This window comes from Argopecten irradians, chromosome 16, assembly GCF_041381155.1.
Source record: "Argopecten irradians isolate NY chromosome 16, Ai_NY, whole genome shotgun sequence".
NCBI classification, from domain to species: Eukaryota; Metazoa; Mollusca; class Bivalvia; order Pectinida; family Pectinidae; genus Argopecten; species Argopecten irradians.
Window position 1 is genome coordinate 22,054,515 of NC_091149.1, and position 16,532 is coordinate 22,071,046.

A 16,532-nucleotide genomic window follows, 5' to 3' on the forward strand; every position below is an offset into this window, starting at 1 on the left:
TTAGCAAGAAGCATGTGGATATTTACCATATACTACATGCAATGGATAAACTACTTTTGTAAAAAGAAAATTGCCAAATACCATCCTGTTTATAGTAGTAAAGTCTTTCTGAAGAATCAGGTTAATATCTTGCAAATGTCATATAATAAAACAGTTACAGTTAATATCAACCCTCGAAAATGATATAACCCTCGGCCTCCGGGTTGATAACTCACCGTATCCACCTGAAAATAGGTCGATAATTGTATAATATTGACTCGGTGTTTCTAAAAATGGAAACATCGAGTCGATAGGCTGAATATCACCCTCCACGTGACAGTGTATCAGTCAATGAGAGTGGCGGAAAATCGGAGTTTATACATATTAGATATACTCCATCCTCGATATTCCAGAGATTCCGTTCACTTACAATCTCTAAACCCCTGGACTATATCATAGTAAAACTGGAGGCAACATAACAGAACGGGTAATTTAGTCATTTGATGTACATCAAAAGAGCCGTGTAACGGTACACTGGTTGACTGTGTGGCTTTGATGTTAGGCGTCGCTCTCTCTGTAGTCTTCAAAGGGAATATTAGCTGGCATGTGATTGGTCAAATGTTTTTCGCTGAGCTGCCTTCAATTTCACTATGAGATAGTCCATGAGTGTAGAGATCGTAAGTGATCGGAACCCCTGGAGTATCGAGGATGGATATACTCCGATTCTCAAACAAAGGTCCGTAATTGATATACTGTATATATGCTACCAATTGAACATTTAAATTAAGGACGCGGTATTAGTATTTACTCAAAGTCTGAATTAAATGTCTCTACAATTTTTCGAAAATTCTTATTGACTAAATATACACACATATATATATATATATATATATATGAACAATTCCGATTGACTTCTTTTTCAGTGTTGTATATATGTCCTACAATGAAGCTATGATACATGTAAAGAGAAACTGAAAGAAGTATTGGAGTTACAACAACTAATTACCAACACTACATATTGAGAACTACAGAGACTTTAACCTAAAAGATGTACTGGGAGATCACAGTCACCGATACTTGTCTTTTAGTTTGGTTTTATATTGTACACAATTCCATAAGGCCTCGGTGCCTCAGGGTTATGCTTGATGTTATCAGCCACGTCCAGCTCAAACACGGTCTTTGCTTTCCTGACTTCTACATTTAGTGCATTTTTCGGTCTTTGATGATAGTTTTCAAAGTTTATATTGTTCTTAAAATATTGGAAATTCTCTCGTAGTCTCCTTTTGATCTGAATGCCATATCGTTAACCACATGAAAACTACAGTGTAAATGTACCAACATGGCTTCCGAAAATAACACTCGTGCGCAACCCAACTAATAGAAACTAAAGATCTAAGTGGAAAGAAAGAACTACATTGTAAAAAACAATGTTGACATAATTTCCTATTTACTTAGTTTTCTTAAAAGCGTTTGACACTGTCCCTCACCAGAGATTACTCTGAATAGTTATTTATTAGACAGCGCGTTGTACTAAAGTTAAACGGAAACGGGGAAAATTTAGACTGGACTTCAGTTACAAGAAGTGGAATCCCTCAAGGCCGTGTGGTAGGTCCCATTCTGTTCCTAGTATACAAATGCAGTCAGACTTTTTGTTGACGACAAAAAACTGTTTTTTGTTGACAACAATTAATGTGAGCGACCATCAAAAATTACAATTAAAAGAGACATTGACAGCATACATGTATATGATGTTTATATGAAGTATCATGCATGTTTTTCTTATTCATTTAACGTGATGATTTTCAATTAATTACTGAGGAAAAAATAGCATGTCAAAATTTCGCCCAAATACATTTAACTGTAGTTCTACGGCGCAAAATTATATTAGATTAGGCGAAAAAAACCTTAATAGATCTAATATAGGCTGCGAGGTTTATCGGGCTAAAAATTATATAAGAAATTGCATCATACTGCATTAATCTCTTGTGTTGAAGTTTCTTATGAAATAGAAAACATATATGGTGGCCTATTTCGGCCATGTCGCATTGTCGCTCCTCACAAAATCGCTCCGCGCGTTCCTGTTATAATGCACATTTGATATAATGTATGGTGCATTGTAATTTGCATTGTAAAATTACATACATATGAGATAATTTTCTTGCATAACAGCTTGGAATTTAATTACACATCACAAGACAATACGCGAAGCAATAGTGAGATAATGCGCGGAGTTACACTGCAACGTTACAAAAATACACTGTCGGTGCGACAAATCTTATTTTCTCGCTAATGCGACAGAGCGACATGATTGTTTTATCGCACAGTCGCGTGATATCGACACCTGGCATTTTTGTCGCTCCAAACACTGTCGCTCCATGCATTGTTGCAATGGGCCACACGCCAATCATTATTTGTTCTTACTAAAATTCAACAGATCGCTGAAGCACCGATTAGTAAAGCATGAGTTATCTTAATAAACTATTTTATTAATTTATTTCTTACTACATGTCACCAGTAGAATTTTTTTCTCGTGACTTGACATAGGAATTAACAATGCCCGTACAATCATATTCTCAATTTGAACATTCTTTCTGAATTGTGTATTTACAATGTACATGTAGGTATAATACTACACACATATAAATCTATTTTCTTATGTTACACTCTGAATTACATGTGTTTGACGAAAACGATTCATTAGAACTTTAAAATGTGTTGTTTTCGAAATTGTAAAATCTCAGAATAAACCTTAAAAATCTGTTTTTATTGTTATTGATACACAGTCCAAGAGAAGTCCTTGAAATTTTATGTACTTTGAATAAAACATTCCATTTTTATATACATTAAATTTACAAATTTTATTATAATCAGGCTAGAATGTACATGCACAAGCATTTGGTTCTATAAAATCCATGATACCGTACGTATTACACTATGTAGAGAAAAAATATGTATAGAGCAAAACCTGGGCTATATATATATATCTAAGTCTATACATCACTGCACATTTCGATGCATTCGCTTCATAAATGTATATCTACATACCTGTGTGTATCAAAAGAGGTTCCAATTCCTGACCGTTAATGAATACAACAAGAAAATCATGATGTTTGGAGAATTTATGTCTGAACGGAATGAGTTTTGCTTAACGAGAGTTTCGTCAACAAATATCTAACATTTATTCCGCCATCTTGCGCCGGTATTAGCCGGTGATTCAAAACCGGCTGATCCGGCGTACGCCGGTCGCGCAACCGGCGCATTTTTTCTTTGAATCGAGTGACTTAGCCGCCTCGCCGGGTCGCCGGCGGGCGCCCGCTCTTGACGAATCGAGCAGGGGTACTATTACAGTATAAAAATTAAAACAGTGCGAGTTATTCCCCTTACTGCAATGCCCGGATGAAGGAATAGAGAATAAAACACGCGACAGTCACACATTTAGGCTAACATCCCAGATATATTTTTTTTCATATTTAGGCCACCCTTTCCAAATTTTATCAGATCTATATCATAGACCTATTATAAGAGGAATGATGAAGTGATAGAGCACATCGATATCAATCGAAACGAAGCACATTTTAATAAGCCATCCAACCTTCTAAGTGTTGCGGATAAGGAAGAGGTCCATGGAGTAACCGAGATCTAGGTCTACAGAGTCCCTCCGGAATAGGCGATATTTGTAAAGATGGAACACAACTAAAGGCAGTATTTCTTTACCAGTCATTCATGATGTCTGATCACCACATAAAAGACCTACGTCCCGGCATAAAGAACGTAAACCTCATGTTTATTGTTCTAGAAATAGGTAAATATTTTGTAGGCGGTGTCGGGTGAATTTTTTAACCCGTTAAAAAAGGACCGGGATAAAGATATCCGGGCGATATAAAATTTACAATTATTAGCTAGATGTGTGTTCAGTGTAACCTTTGTTAGAGCATCATTTTGAAATATATGATAATATACCTTTTGCAACAGATATATGATATGTATCATGTAATAATTAATTAATTCATAATTTTGAAAGAAATTAGTTAATCATTCTTACAAGTTTTTTTCTGCGATTTGTATAATTTAGCTTGCATATGTATTACCAGAAACATATATACAGAGATTGGCAACTCCTCCAATTTTACCTCTGTATGTGTTTAGGGGTTTTTAGATAAAATCTTAAATAATTGAATATAAAGGATAACTTTGATTTGTTGTAAAAGTTCAGTAACTTTCAGATGGTTAGAGTATGATTTTGGATAGAAAAAATAATCTTTTAACTTATTTATTAATAAAACAAAATGCACTTCCGGTTTTTAATGCCTGATTTTCGAAAAACCAGGTAAAATTTCTTATTTCTGTGCTTTCAAAAATCATATTAAATTACATCGATCGGGAAAACTGATCACATCAAACCATGATATAATGTTTAAACTTTGTGTTGATGTAAAAATGTCATGTTAAAAGAATACACTTAAAATTAGTTAGCCAAGGGAAATGCCTATAAACCGGAGGTCCCTCTGCCTGTCAACAAAGACAAAGAAGGAGTTTCCAATCTCTATGTATCTGGTATTACATTGATATTGCTGATCAATACTCCAAATAGAAAAAGCACAATAAAAATGGATGATCAGATATTGCAAAATACATGTATGTGATTCAGTCTTTTCATCAATAATGATATTGATATTTCTGTCTGTTATGCAGGGAAACCAACAAGAACAAAAGACGGCCATGAAGTACGTTCCTGTAAAGTTGCTGATAAAACAGGAAGCATTAACATTTCTATATGGGATGAGACTGGTGACCTTCTACAGACCGGGGATATCTGTCGTCTGACTAAAGGGTATGACATGTATTGATTCTTAACATGAGAGGAGAAAATTTATATGATGTACATTTGCATGTTAACGTTGTGGCCTTAGCCTCCAAAGCTCGAACCAGGGACCTCCTAATGTTAGCCGGATATTTTACCGATTGAGCTAATCTCATTAAAGGTCCACTACCTTTCTGAAAAGGCTTTCATTAAAATTGGAATGTAAAACGAGATTTTGTAGATTGGCAAATGTAATTAGTGTATTGGTAATGCTACACTGTAATAATTATAATTGTCAATTAACACATTCTGAACAATTCAATTAGACTAAAAAAACATTAATTTTAATAAGGCCGTCTTATGTTTCCCACCATTGTGCTAATTACTGCCCGCTAGACTAGTGGACTATCACTGCGCCAGACAGCAAACCGTACAGCGAAATGAATCTTCATTGTTAACATAGATTATGTAGGAAATCTTGCATTTGTGTAGTGTTGAAGCCTCGTCATAGGTCATTGATATATAATATTTTCTTATGTTATTAATGTTTTTAAAATAACATTAATTTTTGCGTCGGAAAGGTATTTGGCCTTTAAAGCGTTTACATATATGCATGTAATAAGAGTAATTAACAACAGAGAATTTGAGTAATATCTGAACTCACTCCTAGATATATATTACACTAAATCTTAACAATGTATGAAAATGATATCAGAAAACATTGATATAAGACTAAAAAGCAGCTGTTGCTATAGGTGAGACAAGGTTAAAAAAATAGGTAAAAAATACTGGTACATGTACAGATGTCAAAATGATAGGTACTGCCCATTACCTGTATAGGGGTTTTAATGGTCACACCTGACTGGATGTAGTGCACTACAGTCTGTAGTTTAAATGTATAGTGCACTAGAGTGTAAAGGCTAGCAGTAACACACAACTGTACTTATAATTATTAGACTTGCATCATTACTGATGGTCGCCCCATTCCAATCCCACTGCACTGCAAATTCATTCAGATGGAGTAGATCTCGATTGCATATTATGTAGATTCACTCGATTGCTTCAATTTCACAACTTCATTCAGATGATGCTATATTGATTTACTTGTTTCAGGAAGTGCATAAAAAATATGTATTAAAATCAAAGAAATCCATTACAATATTAATTGATCAATTTGAGAACATAATTTTAGGAATGTGTACCAGATATGAATTTCCACGATAGCATGACAGATAATACTAAAAAAAAAGGAAGTATGTCACGTTAAAAGAAATGTTAATATTAGTTTAATTTATTTCAGGTATGCCAATATTTGGAAAAACTGCTTAACATTGTATACAGGAAAAAATGGAGAAATAATCAAGATTGGAGAGTAAGTATCAAAGGGACAATTCACTCACGCTAATCGTACAAACCGGGCTACGCTATTTACGCTCTGGGAAACGCTTCTTTTCTATAGTCGTCTTTTCTGTCGTCTGGAGGAGAGTACGTGATAAATATTTGCTCGGTATTCAACTCACGGCCAATAGTCCAAAAATACAAGTTGCCAACGGAACAGTAGAATGTTTCACCAATGCGTAGAAGCAAAATTGAGGTTTTATTGTTTTATACTTTGTCATGTATTTCGCGCACAGTATATAGAGGTGGTATGTCATATCATGATCGAAAAGTACATAACGTTATCTACATAACGTAGATTCTAAAAGATCGATTTTCTTGGTTTGATACAGAAGAAACTAAATATTTTTATTTTAGACATTTTCATACATGTATGTATATAATCCAATAAGGTATTAGACAATTTTCAAATCACTTGAGCAAAGATTCACTATACTACATGTATATATAATTATCATATGTTTTGAATTGAAATACCATGTATAAAGAATAATGAAATTCACGTATTGTAATCCACCCTATTCTGATTATTTACCCAACTGTAAACTATTCAACACTTAAACTGTAAACAGCGAAATCAAAATTCTGGGAAACAATCTAGTTTATACTTTGTGAACCAATCATATTCTAAGCATACATTATCTAATATAACGAGACGTACAAGATGAACTGGTTTCGTTTCAACGGAACATCGTATTCAATTTGACGGAACGTCTGGTTCGTACTAAAAAACAGAAACGTTTCTCTAACTGGGATATTCTGCTTGTATGAAATTCTTGGGACTATCAAAATTAAGCGATCTTGATCCGTTTCCATAAGGAAAGGTTAACTAGGTTTGAACATTTAAACTAATAAAATATCGTATGTATACATATACATGTATGTGTTGTCATGGAAATGACTTTTGACTGAAGAAATTATATTTTAAGAACTACTGTCTACTGCCATGCATATTGTTTCAAGCTTTTCATATGCGTATAGCTATACCAGTCCGCAGCGTTTCCGCATTCGTTATTTAAAAAATGTAATTATAGCAGTATAACATTCAACAAGAAAAGGTCACCAAATCATTGAAATCTGTGATAATTTTATGAAATGAATCCAGTTTTGTTTCTATCTCTCGTTAAGATATATATCTGTTTGACAAAAATCATACTTTTCAACCATAATATGACATACCTGTCTATATTGTGCTCGAAATACAGGACAAAATTTAATACAATAAAACATCAATTTTGCTTCTACGCATTGGTGAAACACTCTACTGTTCCATGGGCAACTTTTATTTTTGGATTCTTGGCCATTAGTTGAATACCAAGCAAATATTTATTACGTACGCACCCCTAGACAACATTTTCTATGTAAAAGATGCTTTTCCACGAGCGTAGATAGCGTAGCCCGGTTTGTACGATTAGCCCCGGTGACTCAGGCTAATTCTTTTACGTAACCAAGAAACAAAATGTTGCATAAATGTATTAGTTCTACACTTCTTATGAAACTTATAACATAAGATATTGACAAATTCTATGTCATTGTTAAGTATTTTTAGCTCATCTGGTCCAAAGGACCGAGCTAAGCTGATGGGATACTGTGGCGTCCGTTGTCAGTCGTCCATAGTCCGTCGTCTATCGTCCATAGTCCGTCGTCCATCGTCTGTCGTCTGTTGTCCGTTATCTGTCAACAATCAACTTCTTCTCCATAACAGCTGCTTGAATTTCAACAAAATTAGACTGGTAGCATCCTTATGGACTACTAACTGAAAATTGTTCAAATGATAGGGCTGACCCCCCCCCCCCCCCCCCCCTCAAAACTGTACAAATGATGGGGCTGACACCCAGGGGCCCTGAGGGGCGGGGTCAAAAGGGGTCAATTTGGCTATTTCGATATAAATGACTTCTTCTTTTCAACGTAGCATTGGATAGCACCCATAATGCAATGGTAGCATCCTTATTGGGTGAGGATCCAAATTGTGCAAATGATAGGGCTGACCCGCCCCCCCCCCCCCCCCCCCAGGGGCCTGAGGGGTGGGGACAAAAGTGGTCAATTTGACTATTTCCATATAAATGGCATCTTCTCTGCAACTAAACATGGGATTACACTCATAATGCAATGGTAGCATCCTTATAGGGTGGGGATTCAAAATTGTGCAAATGATGGGGCAGACCCCCCGGAGGCCTGAGGGGCGGGGTCAAAAGGGATCAGTTTGGCTATTTCCATATAAACAATTTCTTCTCTGCAACTAAGCATGGGAGAGCACTCATAATGCAATGGTAGCATCCTTATAGGGTGGGGATTTGAAATTGTACAAATTATGGGGCTGACCCCCTGGGACCTAGACGTGGGGCCAAATAGGTCAATTAGGCTACTATTTTCTTATAAATTGCATCCTCTCTGAACCTTTGTATTGGATAGCATATTTGTATGGTATCTATAGCATCATGATATGGTTGTCAATGTGATTCAAAATTTAACAAATTTTAGGATCAATTTTGCTAATTTTTCTAATTGTGAGAGTCTTTGTGATAATTACTAAAAAAAACCAGGTGAGCAATAATTGATACCATTGTAATTACAAATTGTTGATCAATACAATTAAGCAGGTACAATATGTATGATGTACCCATATATCCGAGCCAAAGTCACGCACATTATACAAATGAACTACATAGCCACTGTTAAGGTGATAAAATGATTTTTTAGGCAAGACAATTCACCTAATAAGGTAAACACACTATTGTCAGATTGATTTGCGCATTTCTAGACAAAAGTAGCATTACTCTACAAGCAAGGGACAAATTTCGGCATACAAGATGTTTGACCACAATTAGAATGGCGGATAGCGAGGGAGTTTGAACATTTCACACGCATTTCACCACTATGGGCTTTTCTGGCATATCACAGTAAATCTGATTGATCTAATTTCCATTAGAACTGGGTTTTTTTTCTGATATATGTACAATTTTTTATGTTCTCTGAGACTGAATTGTCCCTTTATAAAGAGTACTCACAAGGACTTAATTTCACATATTCATGTTTAACAACTTTTTGCGATTTCAATTGAGATCTTCTTTGCATAGATGATCAGAATATTTAAGTGGTGCCTATTTATCAGAATGTTTTGTGGTGGTAAACTTTCATGATATCTTATTACTGTTAGAATACATTATATCTCAAAGCCAAATTTTAACATACAATTCACATCAGTTCAGAGTTATCTTTCTCTTTTCAGATTTTGTATGCAGTTTTCTGAGGCTCCTAATATGAGTGAACCTTTACCAGAGGCTGTGCAGAAGGTAAAACCTGTTAATAACTTAAAACCCCTGAAATTACATAATGGACTGGTCTAGTCTTTGATTTAGGAGAGTCTAAATGTGTCTTCAGGGATGAATGATCATCTGTGCTGGAGATTAATGTCAGGGTTAAATCTAGAGCTATAATACTGAATGTCTCTGTCTTAATGATCCCTTTTGACCCCGCCCCTCAGCCCCCCCGGGGGGTCAGTCCCATTATTTGTACAATTTTGAATCCCCACCCTAAGGATGCTACCATTATTAGTTTAACATAATATATTTATCTATATGTAGAACTGGAAACTAAGTAGCTTCTACATTTTGCAATTTCCATTTCAAAACAAGTTCACAAAATTTGTGAAAGCTACTTGCACATTACAGAAGTTGGCCTCGGAATGTAGATTTCAGTAATTTTGAATAGATAGCAAAGTTATTTATCATTACATAACTAGAAAGTATCTGCTGAAAAAAAATATGCAAATAAAAAGATCTTTTATCTAACGGAAAAATAAATAATTTTATCCTGCAGCCAGCATTGGTCTTGTTGGAATATATCTACCAATACTATACCCAATAAGCGCCCATGTCCCTATAAGCGCCCCTTCCCATTTTTTGAGGCCTACATTTCAATTGCCCAGGCATAAGACTAAAAACTGTATAGATTTGCAATAATTTCGTCTTATTAGCACTTTTTCAATTTTTTAAACCTTGGGCGCTTATTCGGTCAAATACGGTATTTGGCACTGACAAAAAACTGCTGTATTTTTTTAGGTGCTCCGATTCCTCCTATTGGTTGATCAATCGCTTGAAAGTCGGACATATTTGTTGAATATTGTGATACAGAATGTTGATAATGTAACACTACTAAATATAAAAATCTTTTATGCATTTTTGTAATGTTGCAGGAAAAAAAGGAAACATGTAGCAAGTAGAATTTCTTTTTATTTTCTCTAAGGCGTGATGAGAATCCTAGTTTGTGATAATCTGAAATATTCTATTATAACTGTATAAACTATTTGCTCTAAAAGAACTACTGACTTTTTTTTGCAAGGAGGGACAGGCACCAGGACAGAGAAAATCCCCTACAGAAGGGGGAGATAAAGGACTGCTCCCCACCCCAGGGGGACTGCCACCCACCAATCAAACACCGCCCAGTGGTAGGGGTAAGTTATAACATATAGTCCTCCCCATACTTGCCAGCTTTTAAAACTTTTTATGGTTGGTAATTTCATGTGTTTAAACTTTTAACATTAAGAAAGTCTACTTAGTAACCCCCTATGAAGAAATTTAAAGGTTGATTTACATGTTCTAGATTTTTGACATTTTGAATATTTAAGAATTTTGACTTGCTAAGATGGTCAAAAATGGGGGTTCTCCCTCCAAAAAATTGAGGGTTGGTAAGTATGCCTCCCCAACCCTGGGGGACCACCACCCAATAATCAAACTCCATCTATTGATACATTGAATGGGAGTTCTTTTATTAATTACTACTTGTTGATATTATCTGCACTGAATACCGCAGTAGTTTAAATGTTGTGAATTTAACTTAAACTGAGACTAAAGAAACCTGACAAACAGAACTGTATTGTAAATGTGAGAAATAAGGATAAGCAATAATTTAGAGAGAAAAAAAGAAATCATTCATCAGGTCACTTAGATCTGCACATGAGGATGTATGTTTTGAAATTAGCATTGTTTAAGGTAATTTCTTGCAATGGAGTATTTTTTTTTAATTAAAAATTGTTGTGGAAATTAAATTATCCCTATCTGTTTGAGAGCTGATTTTATTGTTATTATTTTCCAGGTAATCCTAATTATCAAAATCAAAGACCTCAGCGACCGTTCATGCAAAGTCAAGGTCAAATGCAAGGTCAAGGTAGAGGCATGCCTCAAGGTCACCCTGGAAACATGGCCCCAATGAATGGACGAGGAGGGAGAGGAGGAATGAGAAGATGATCAACATTTAATACTAGATTTCAATAAGAAATGATGTGTTGTAAAATAGTAGGACTATAGCAAGGACTACAGCAAGGACTAAAATTGTGTTGTAGTTTTTGTCCTACGAATCAAGTCCTGTCAAACTTGTATGTATTGGTGCACTTAATTATAATTATAAGACATTAAACAAAAGATATTTAAGGGTTGAGATGGCAGGAGTCTGACAATTACCCTGCCAAATTCCTATCTCTGTAATATGAGTTCAAGGCCAATGCTGTACAGTTTGTTGGACTCCAGACATCTGCAGGAACTCGGAATTTTCAAAAGCTCATATATTCTTAAATTACCGGACTGTTACTAGGGCACACGGAACCAAAGTGTTTCTCTAGATACCTAGTGATAGACAGCGCCTTCTAAATCTAAGAAAATGTCATATGTGGTAAATATATAGAATACTGAATCTCGTAAACTTAGCTATGGAAAGGTGCGGTATATGATTGTTCAAATAGGGATTTTCATTTTGGAAAAATAATGAATTTGATTTATACCCCAGAAAATTTGTTATGTTTTTAATTCCTGTATGAGCAGAACTTTGTTCACTGTTAAAGTTTCTTAAGAAAGTAATGTTGGACAGAATGGAATATGACATTTTTTAAATTGTGTTTTTAGACAAGAAACTGTGTTTGTCATCCAGTTTGTAAAAGATAAGTAATGTGATGCTACACTGTAACGATATTTTACAAAGAATTTTCATGACCCAGTAATAATTCTGTCAAAGTTGGTTTTGTTTGAGATTACCTAACTGTGTTCAATAACCCCATTTAAAAATAAGATACCTATAATTTGAAAGGAGAAGAGATAAAAGATATTTCCAAATAGCTTTATCAATTTCTTTTCTGATTGATAGGATGAATAGAATGGTTTCATGATTTGGAAGGAATGCATGAATATAAAAATGTCCCATTTGTCAAAATCACTTCCCACAAATAAGAATGTCTACAGTTGTAAAATAGAATGGTTCTGAGAAAGTTTATCAGGTGCTGCACTCCCTTGTTTCAGAATACTTTTGTCGGATGATCTGGGCTATTTCCGTGTATTCGGAACTACATGTTTGACTGTTAAAGTCATTATTACAAGTATAAATTTTGATACAGGCCTGTGCTGGCTGATCAAGGCTCGTCTTTTAAACGTATGAAATCACCTGATCTGTCTGTAATTCATAAATGAACAACTAGGGCCAATCAGTCAAACTATATATACTCAAAAACGTTTTAGAGGATGGGTAAAGGGAGGTAACCCATCACTTTTGTATTTATACTGAGAAGTGAAACAAAAAAGAAAAGAATGCATGACACTATTCTAGAACATGACAATAGTTTTAGGTACCGGGTTTAATTTAATATTGACATGTTAGCAAATATTTCTTTTAAAGTGTCATTATGATATTTTTTTCTGTTGGTTATAAATTGTTTCCTACTTTATGCTGATGAAATTTATTCATGTATAGAACTAGTAACGCAGGATTTATCACAGCAAATTATTTTTAACAGATAATGACTAACGTACACAATAAAAATGAATAACAATATGATGCATAGTGCATATTTCATTTTCATTCTCAGAAAGCGGTGATTTAAATATGAAGGAACACAATGTAGTAAGATTATGATTGAGGTAGTTCCTTTCTTGTTTTTGAAAACTGTAGTTATTTAAAGGCCTAATGCCTTTCCGAAACAAACTTATAATTTCTTAAAAACAATAAAACATAAGAAAATATAATTGTATGTATACAATGATATGTATCTAGGATATCTAGTACTGCCCCCTCCTCCTTTCCCCCACTATTTTATGTGTCTGTTGTTTATTGAGTACATGTATACAGAGATGTGTCTGTAAACATTGCCATGAGTATGTGACTAATGTTGTAAGAAAGAGTTGTGTGAAGAAGTCATCCAACTAAAGTGTATTTCCATTAGTTTCATCGATGAAATGTTTTGTGATGATGATCGTAAAAATATCATGTCATAAATAACCGGCTACACGGCATTGTTAAACAAGTGGATGTGCATCCTCGATACTCCAGGGGTTCTTATCACTTACGATCTCTACATCCCTGGACTATATCTCCTTGTAAAACTGGGAGGCAACAGAACAAAACAGGTAATTTAGTCGCTTGATGTACATCAAAAGAGCCGTATAACGGTACATTGTGGTTGGTTGAGTGGCTTTGATGTTGGGCGTCGCTTTCTCTGTAGTCTTCAATCTTTGTAGGCCTGTGATTGGTTCAGCTGTTTTCCGCTGAGCTGCCTCCAATTTTACAATGAGATAATCCAGGGTTGTTTAGATCTAGTCCAGGGGTGTAGAGATCTAGTCCAGGGGTGTAGAGATCATGAGTGATCGGAACCCCTGGAGTATGAGGATGGTGTTTGTGTGACTTGTACAGAAGTATCACCACCATTGTCATCAATGGAATCGGTAAGGATGAATTTTTTAAACATAAAATAAAATATGGATTTGAAGTATATGACGACTTTTTTGTATTGTACATAAAAGATCTGCATATGAATACAGCATGACATCGGTTATGTTCCGTAAATGAACAGGAGTTGCCAGAGATCTTGGTGCTCACCAAAGAATGATATGTGCCTGACGTTGCATTGAGGGATCTTTTCTTAGCCTTTTCCTTCTTTTCCGGCTCCGTTTCAAATATTGAATGAACATAAGAAAACATGACTTTGTTCACATTAAATTGCTTAACAGATACGGTAACTTCATTTGTCAAATTTAATATGGCCACTCCTCCATGTTGTGATTGGATATGCAGATTTCAGGACCAAGAATATAGACCCTACAGGTTGTATGTTTGTTTGATTGATTACATTTACGTCCTATTAACAGCCAGGGTCATGTAAGGATGACCTCCTCCCATGTATGGGATGTTTAGCGTGTTTTGGGAGGCTGCGGTAAATTCGTGTTATGTCTTCTTGTATAGTAGAAAGAAACTAAGATCCAACATGTATATAACGGAAAAAAACTAACATCCAACAACTATCACCAGGGGACAGAACCTAGAGCCTACCTCACAGGGGCGAGCACTCAACAGAAGATCAAAAGTGATACAGTGTCAAGGAAGACGTTGAGGAGAACAAAGCTAGCTAGGCAGAAGAGAAACGATAAGATCATACCTTTACTCGCCTTTTACATGTACGATCATGCAATTGGGGCATCAGATACAATTATAACGCCTTACCTGTAGATCATTTATAGTTTGATTGTTGGAAAGCTATACATGTTCAGTACTTTCAGAGAAAGTGACAGAATCCAAGATGGCTGCGTATCAGTCATGTTGTTTCCTTTTCGTATACAAAATGCAATTGACCATCAATAAAGGACAAAGAGAAACATACACATTTAGAGATATTCCTTAAGTACTTTTTAAGAAAAAAGTAGTAACAAATTCCTACTATCAAAATCCAAGATGGCTAACTTCCACAGATCTTGTTCCAAAACTGCAATATGCACCACTAGTGTGCAAGCATCCTCGATACTCCTAGACTATCTCATAAAACTGGAGGCAACAGAACAGGTCATTTTGTTCTTTGCTGTTATCAAATGATTGTGTGGCTTTGACGTTGGGCGTCGCTCTCCTAGTATTCAAAGCAAGTCTTTGCAGGCCTGTGATTAGTAAAATATTATTCCGAACTGCCTTCAGTTTTACTATGAGATAGTTCAAGGGGGGATATAACGTCAGTAATAGTAACCGCCAGAGTATCGAGGATAATGTGCAAGGGGAATCGATATACATGTATTAAGTAATGATGGTAAAAAACTTTTTAACAAAATCACAGATGGAGGCCCTATACGTGGCTGGTAAAGATCATTAAGAATAAAAAAAAAAAAAAAAATGCGTGAGAACACAATACTATTGTGTGCGAACGCAATGTTATTGTGTATGAACGCAATTATAATTGTGTTCGCACGCAATAGTATTGCATTCGCATCCAATACATGTTTATTTTCCACGTCCTTTCCCTGACTCATTTTAGCCCGAATGAGTAGTTTTCGATAGAATACTGTGAAGGTGTTTATTATCAATTGGTCCGTTTGATGTAGCATGGTCTGTTACCCACGTAAACAGCGTACGTACACTTCGTTACTGCCTGATTAGCTAATGTGGAAAGGACTTTCCCAGATAGATAGAGGATATTCCTTGTTTCTTGATAAATACCAGTGATATTCCATCGAGTGAGGTGGAAACTGCAAAGCACGAGTGAAAAATATCAAAGTTTCTACATCACGAGTTGAAATATAACTGGTATTCATCAAGAAACAAGGAATATTAAATTTATTACGTTTGTTTTCTTAAAGCAGCAAGTTTACTGCGATCAACGGTGATCAACTGCAAACTTCAATTTATGAAAAATGGTCAAGAATGATAGGCAGCGATAAAATATTCCGGTCCTATCAGTCTAAGGATTGGATATTAACCATATACTACACAGGCAAAAGTGCCACCAATGAAATACATGCGTAAAACGCATGATTTTCATGCGAAAATTGCTCGCGTATTGGAGCTGTAAAGAGCACACCCGTATATCATGCTTAAAATTCATATAAGAATCATGCGAGAAACGCATAACGCATGATTCTCACGCGTAAAGATTCTTATGCGTAAATCATATGTAGCTACATATGAGAATCATGCGAGAAACGCATGTGCCTCATGCGTAAAAAAATCACATGACAATTGCCACGCCTAATTTACATGCGCTTTTGCCTGTGTACATGTAATGGATAAATTACTTTTGTAAAAAAAGAACATTTGCAAATATCGTCCTGTTTGTTGTAGTAAAGTCTTTTTGAAGAGCCGGGTTAATAGCATGTACATGTCATATAATAAAACAGTTATCGACCTATTTTCAGGTGGATATGGTGAGTTATCAACCCTCGAAAATGATATAATCCCGGCCTCGGGATATATACTTACATGGGTTGATAACTCACCGTATCCACCTGAAAATAGGTAGATAATTGTATAATATCTTTTACGCTCAAAGTAGTGGAGTTTAGACACTGGATTCCGAGGAAGGGGTTGTGTAAAGGACGTTACATTTGGTGGTAAATCT

At 35.4% G+C, this 16,532-nt stretch overlaps 1 protein-coding gene across 1 annotated transcript; it reads left to right on the top strand.

The window, feature by feature from the left end:
* The first annotated feature begins 3,355 nt into the window (after positions 1 to 3,355).
* LOC138310288 (SOSS complex subunit B2-like) lies at positions 3,356 to 13,930 on the top strand. The gene is made up of 6 exons (XM_069251427.1): positions 3,356 to 3,781; positions 4,672 to 4,810; positions 6,081 to 6,152; positions 9,408 to 9,471; positions 10,520 to 10,631; positions 11,273 to 13,930. The coding sequence occupies exons 1-6, from the start codon at positions 3,703 to 3,705 to the stop codon at positions 11,422 to 11,424; spliced, it is 618 nt and encodes a 205-aa protein (XP_069107528.1). The 5' UTR covers positions 3,356 to 3,702; the 3' UTR covers positions 11,425 to 13,930.
* Positions 13,931 to 16,532: the final 2,602 nt, after the last annotated feature.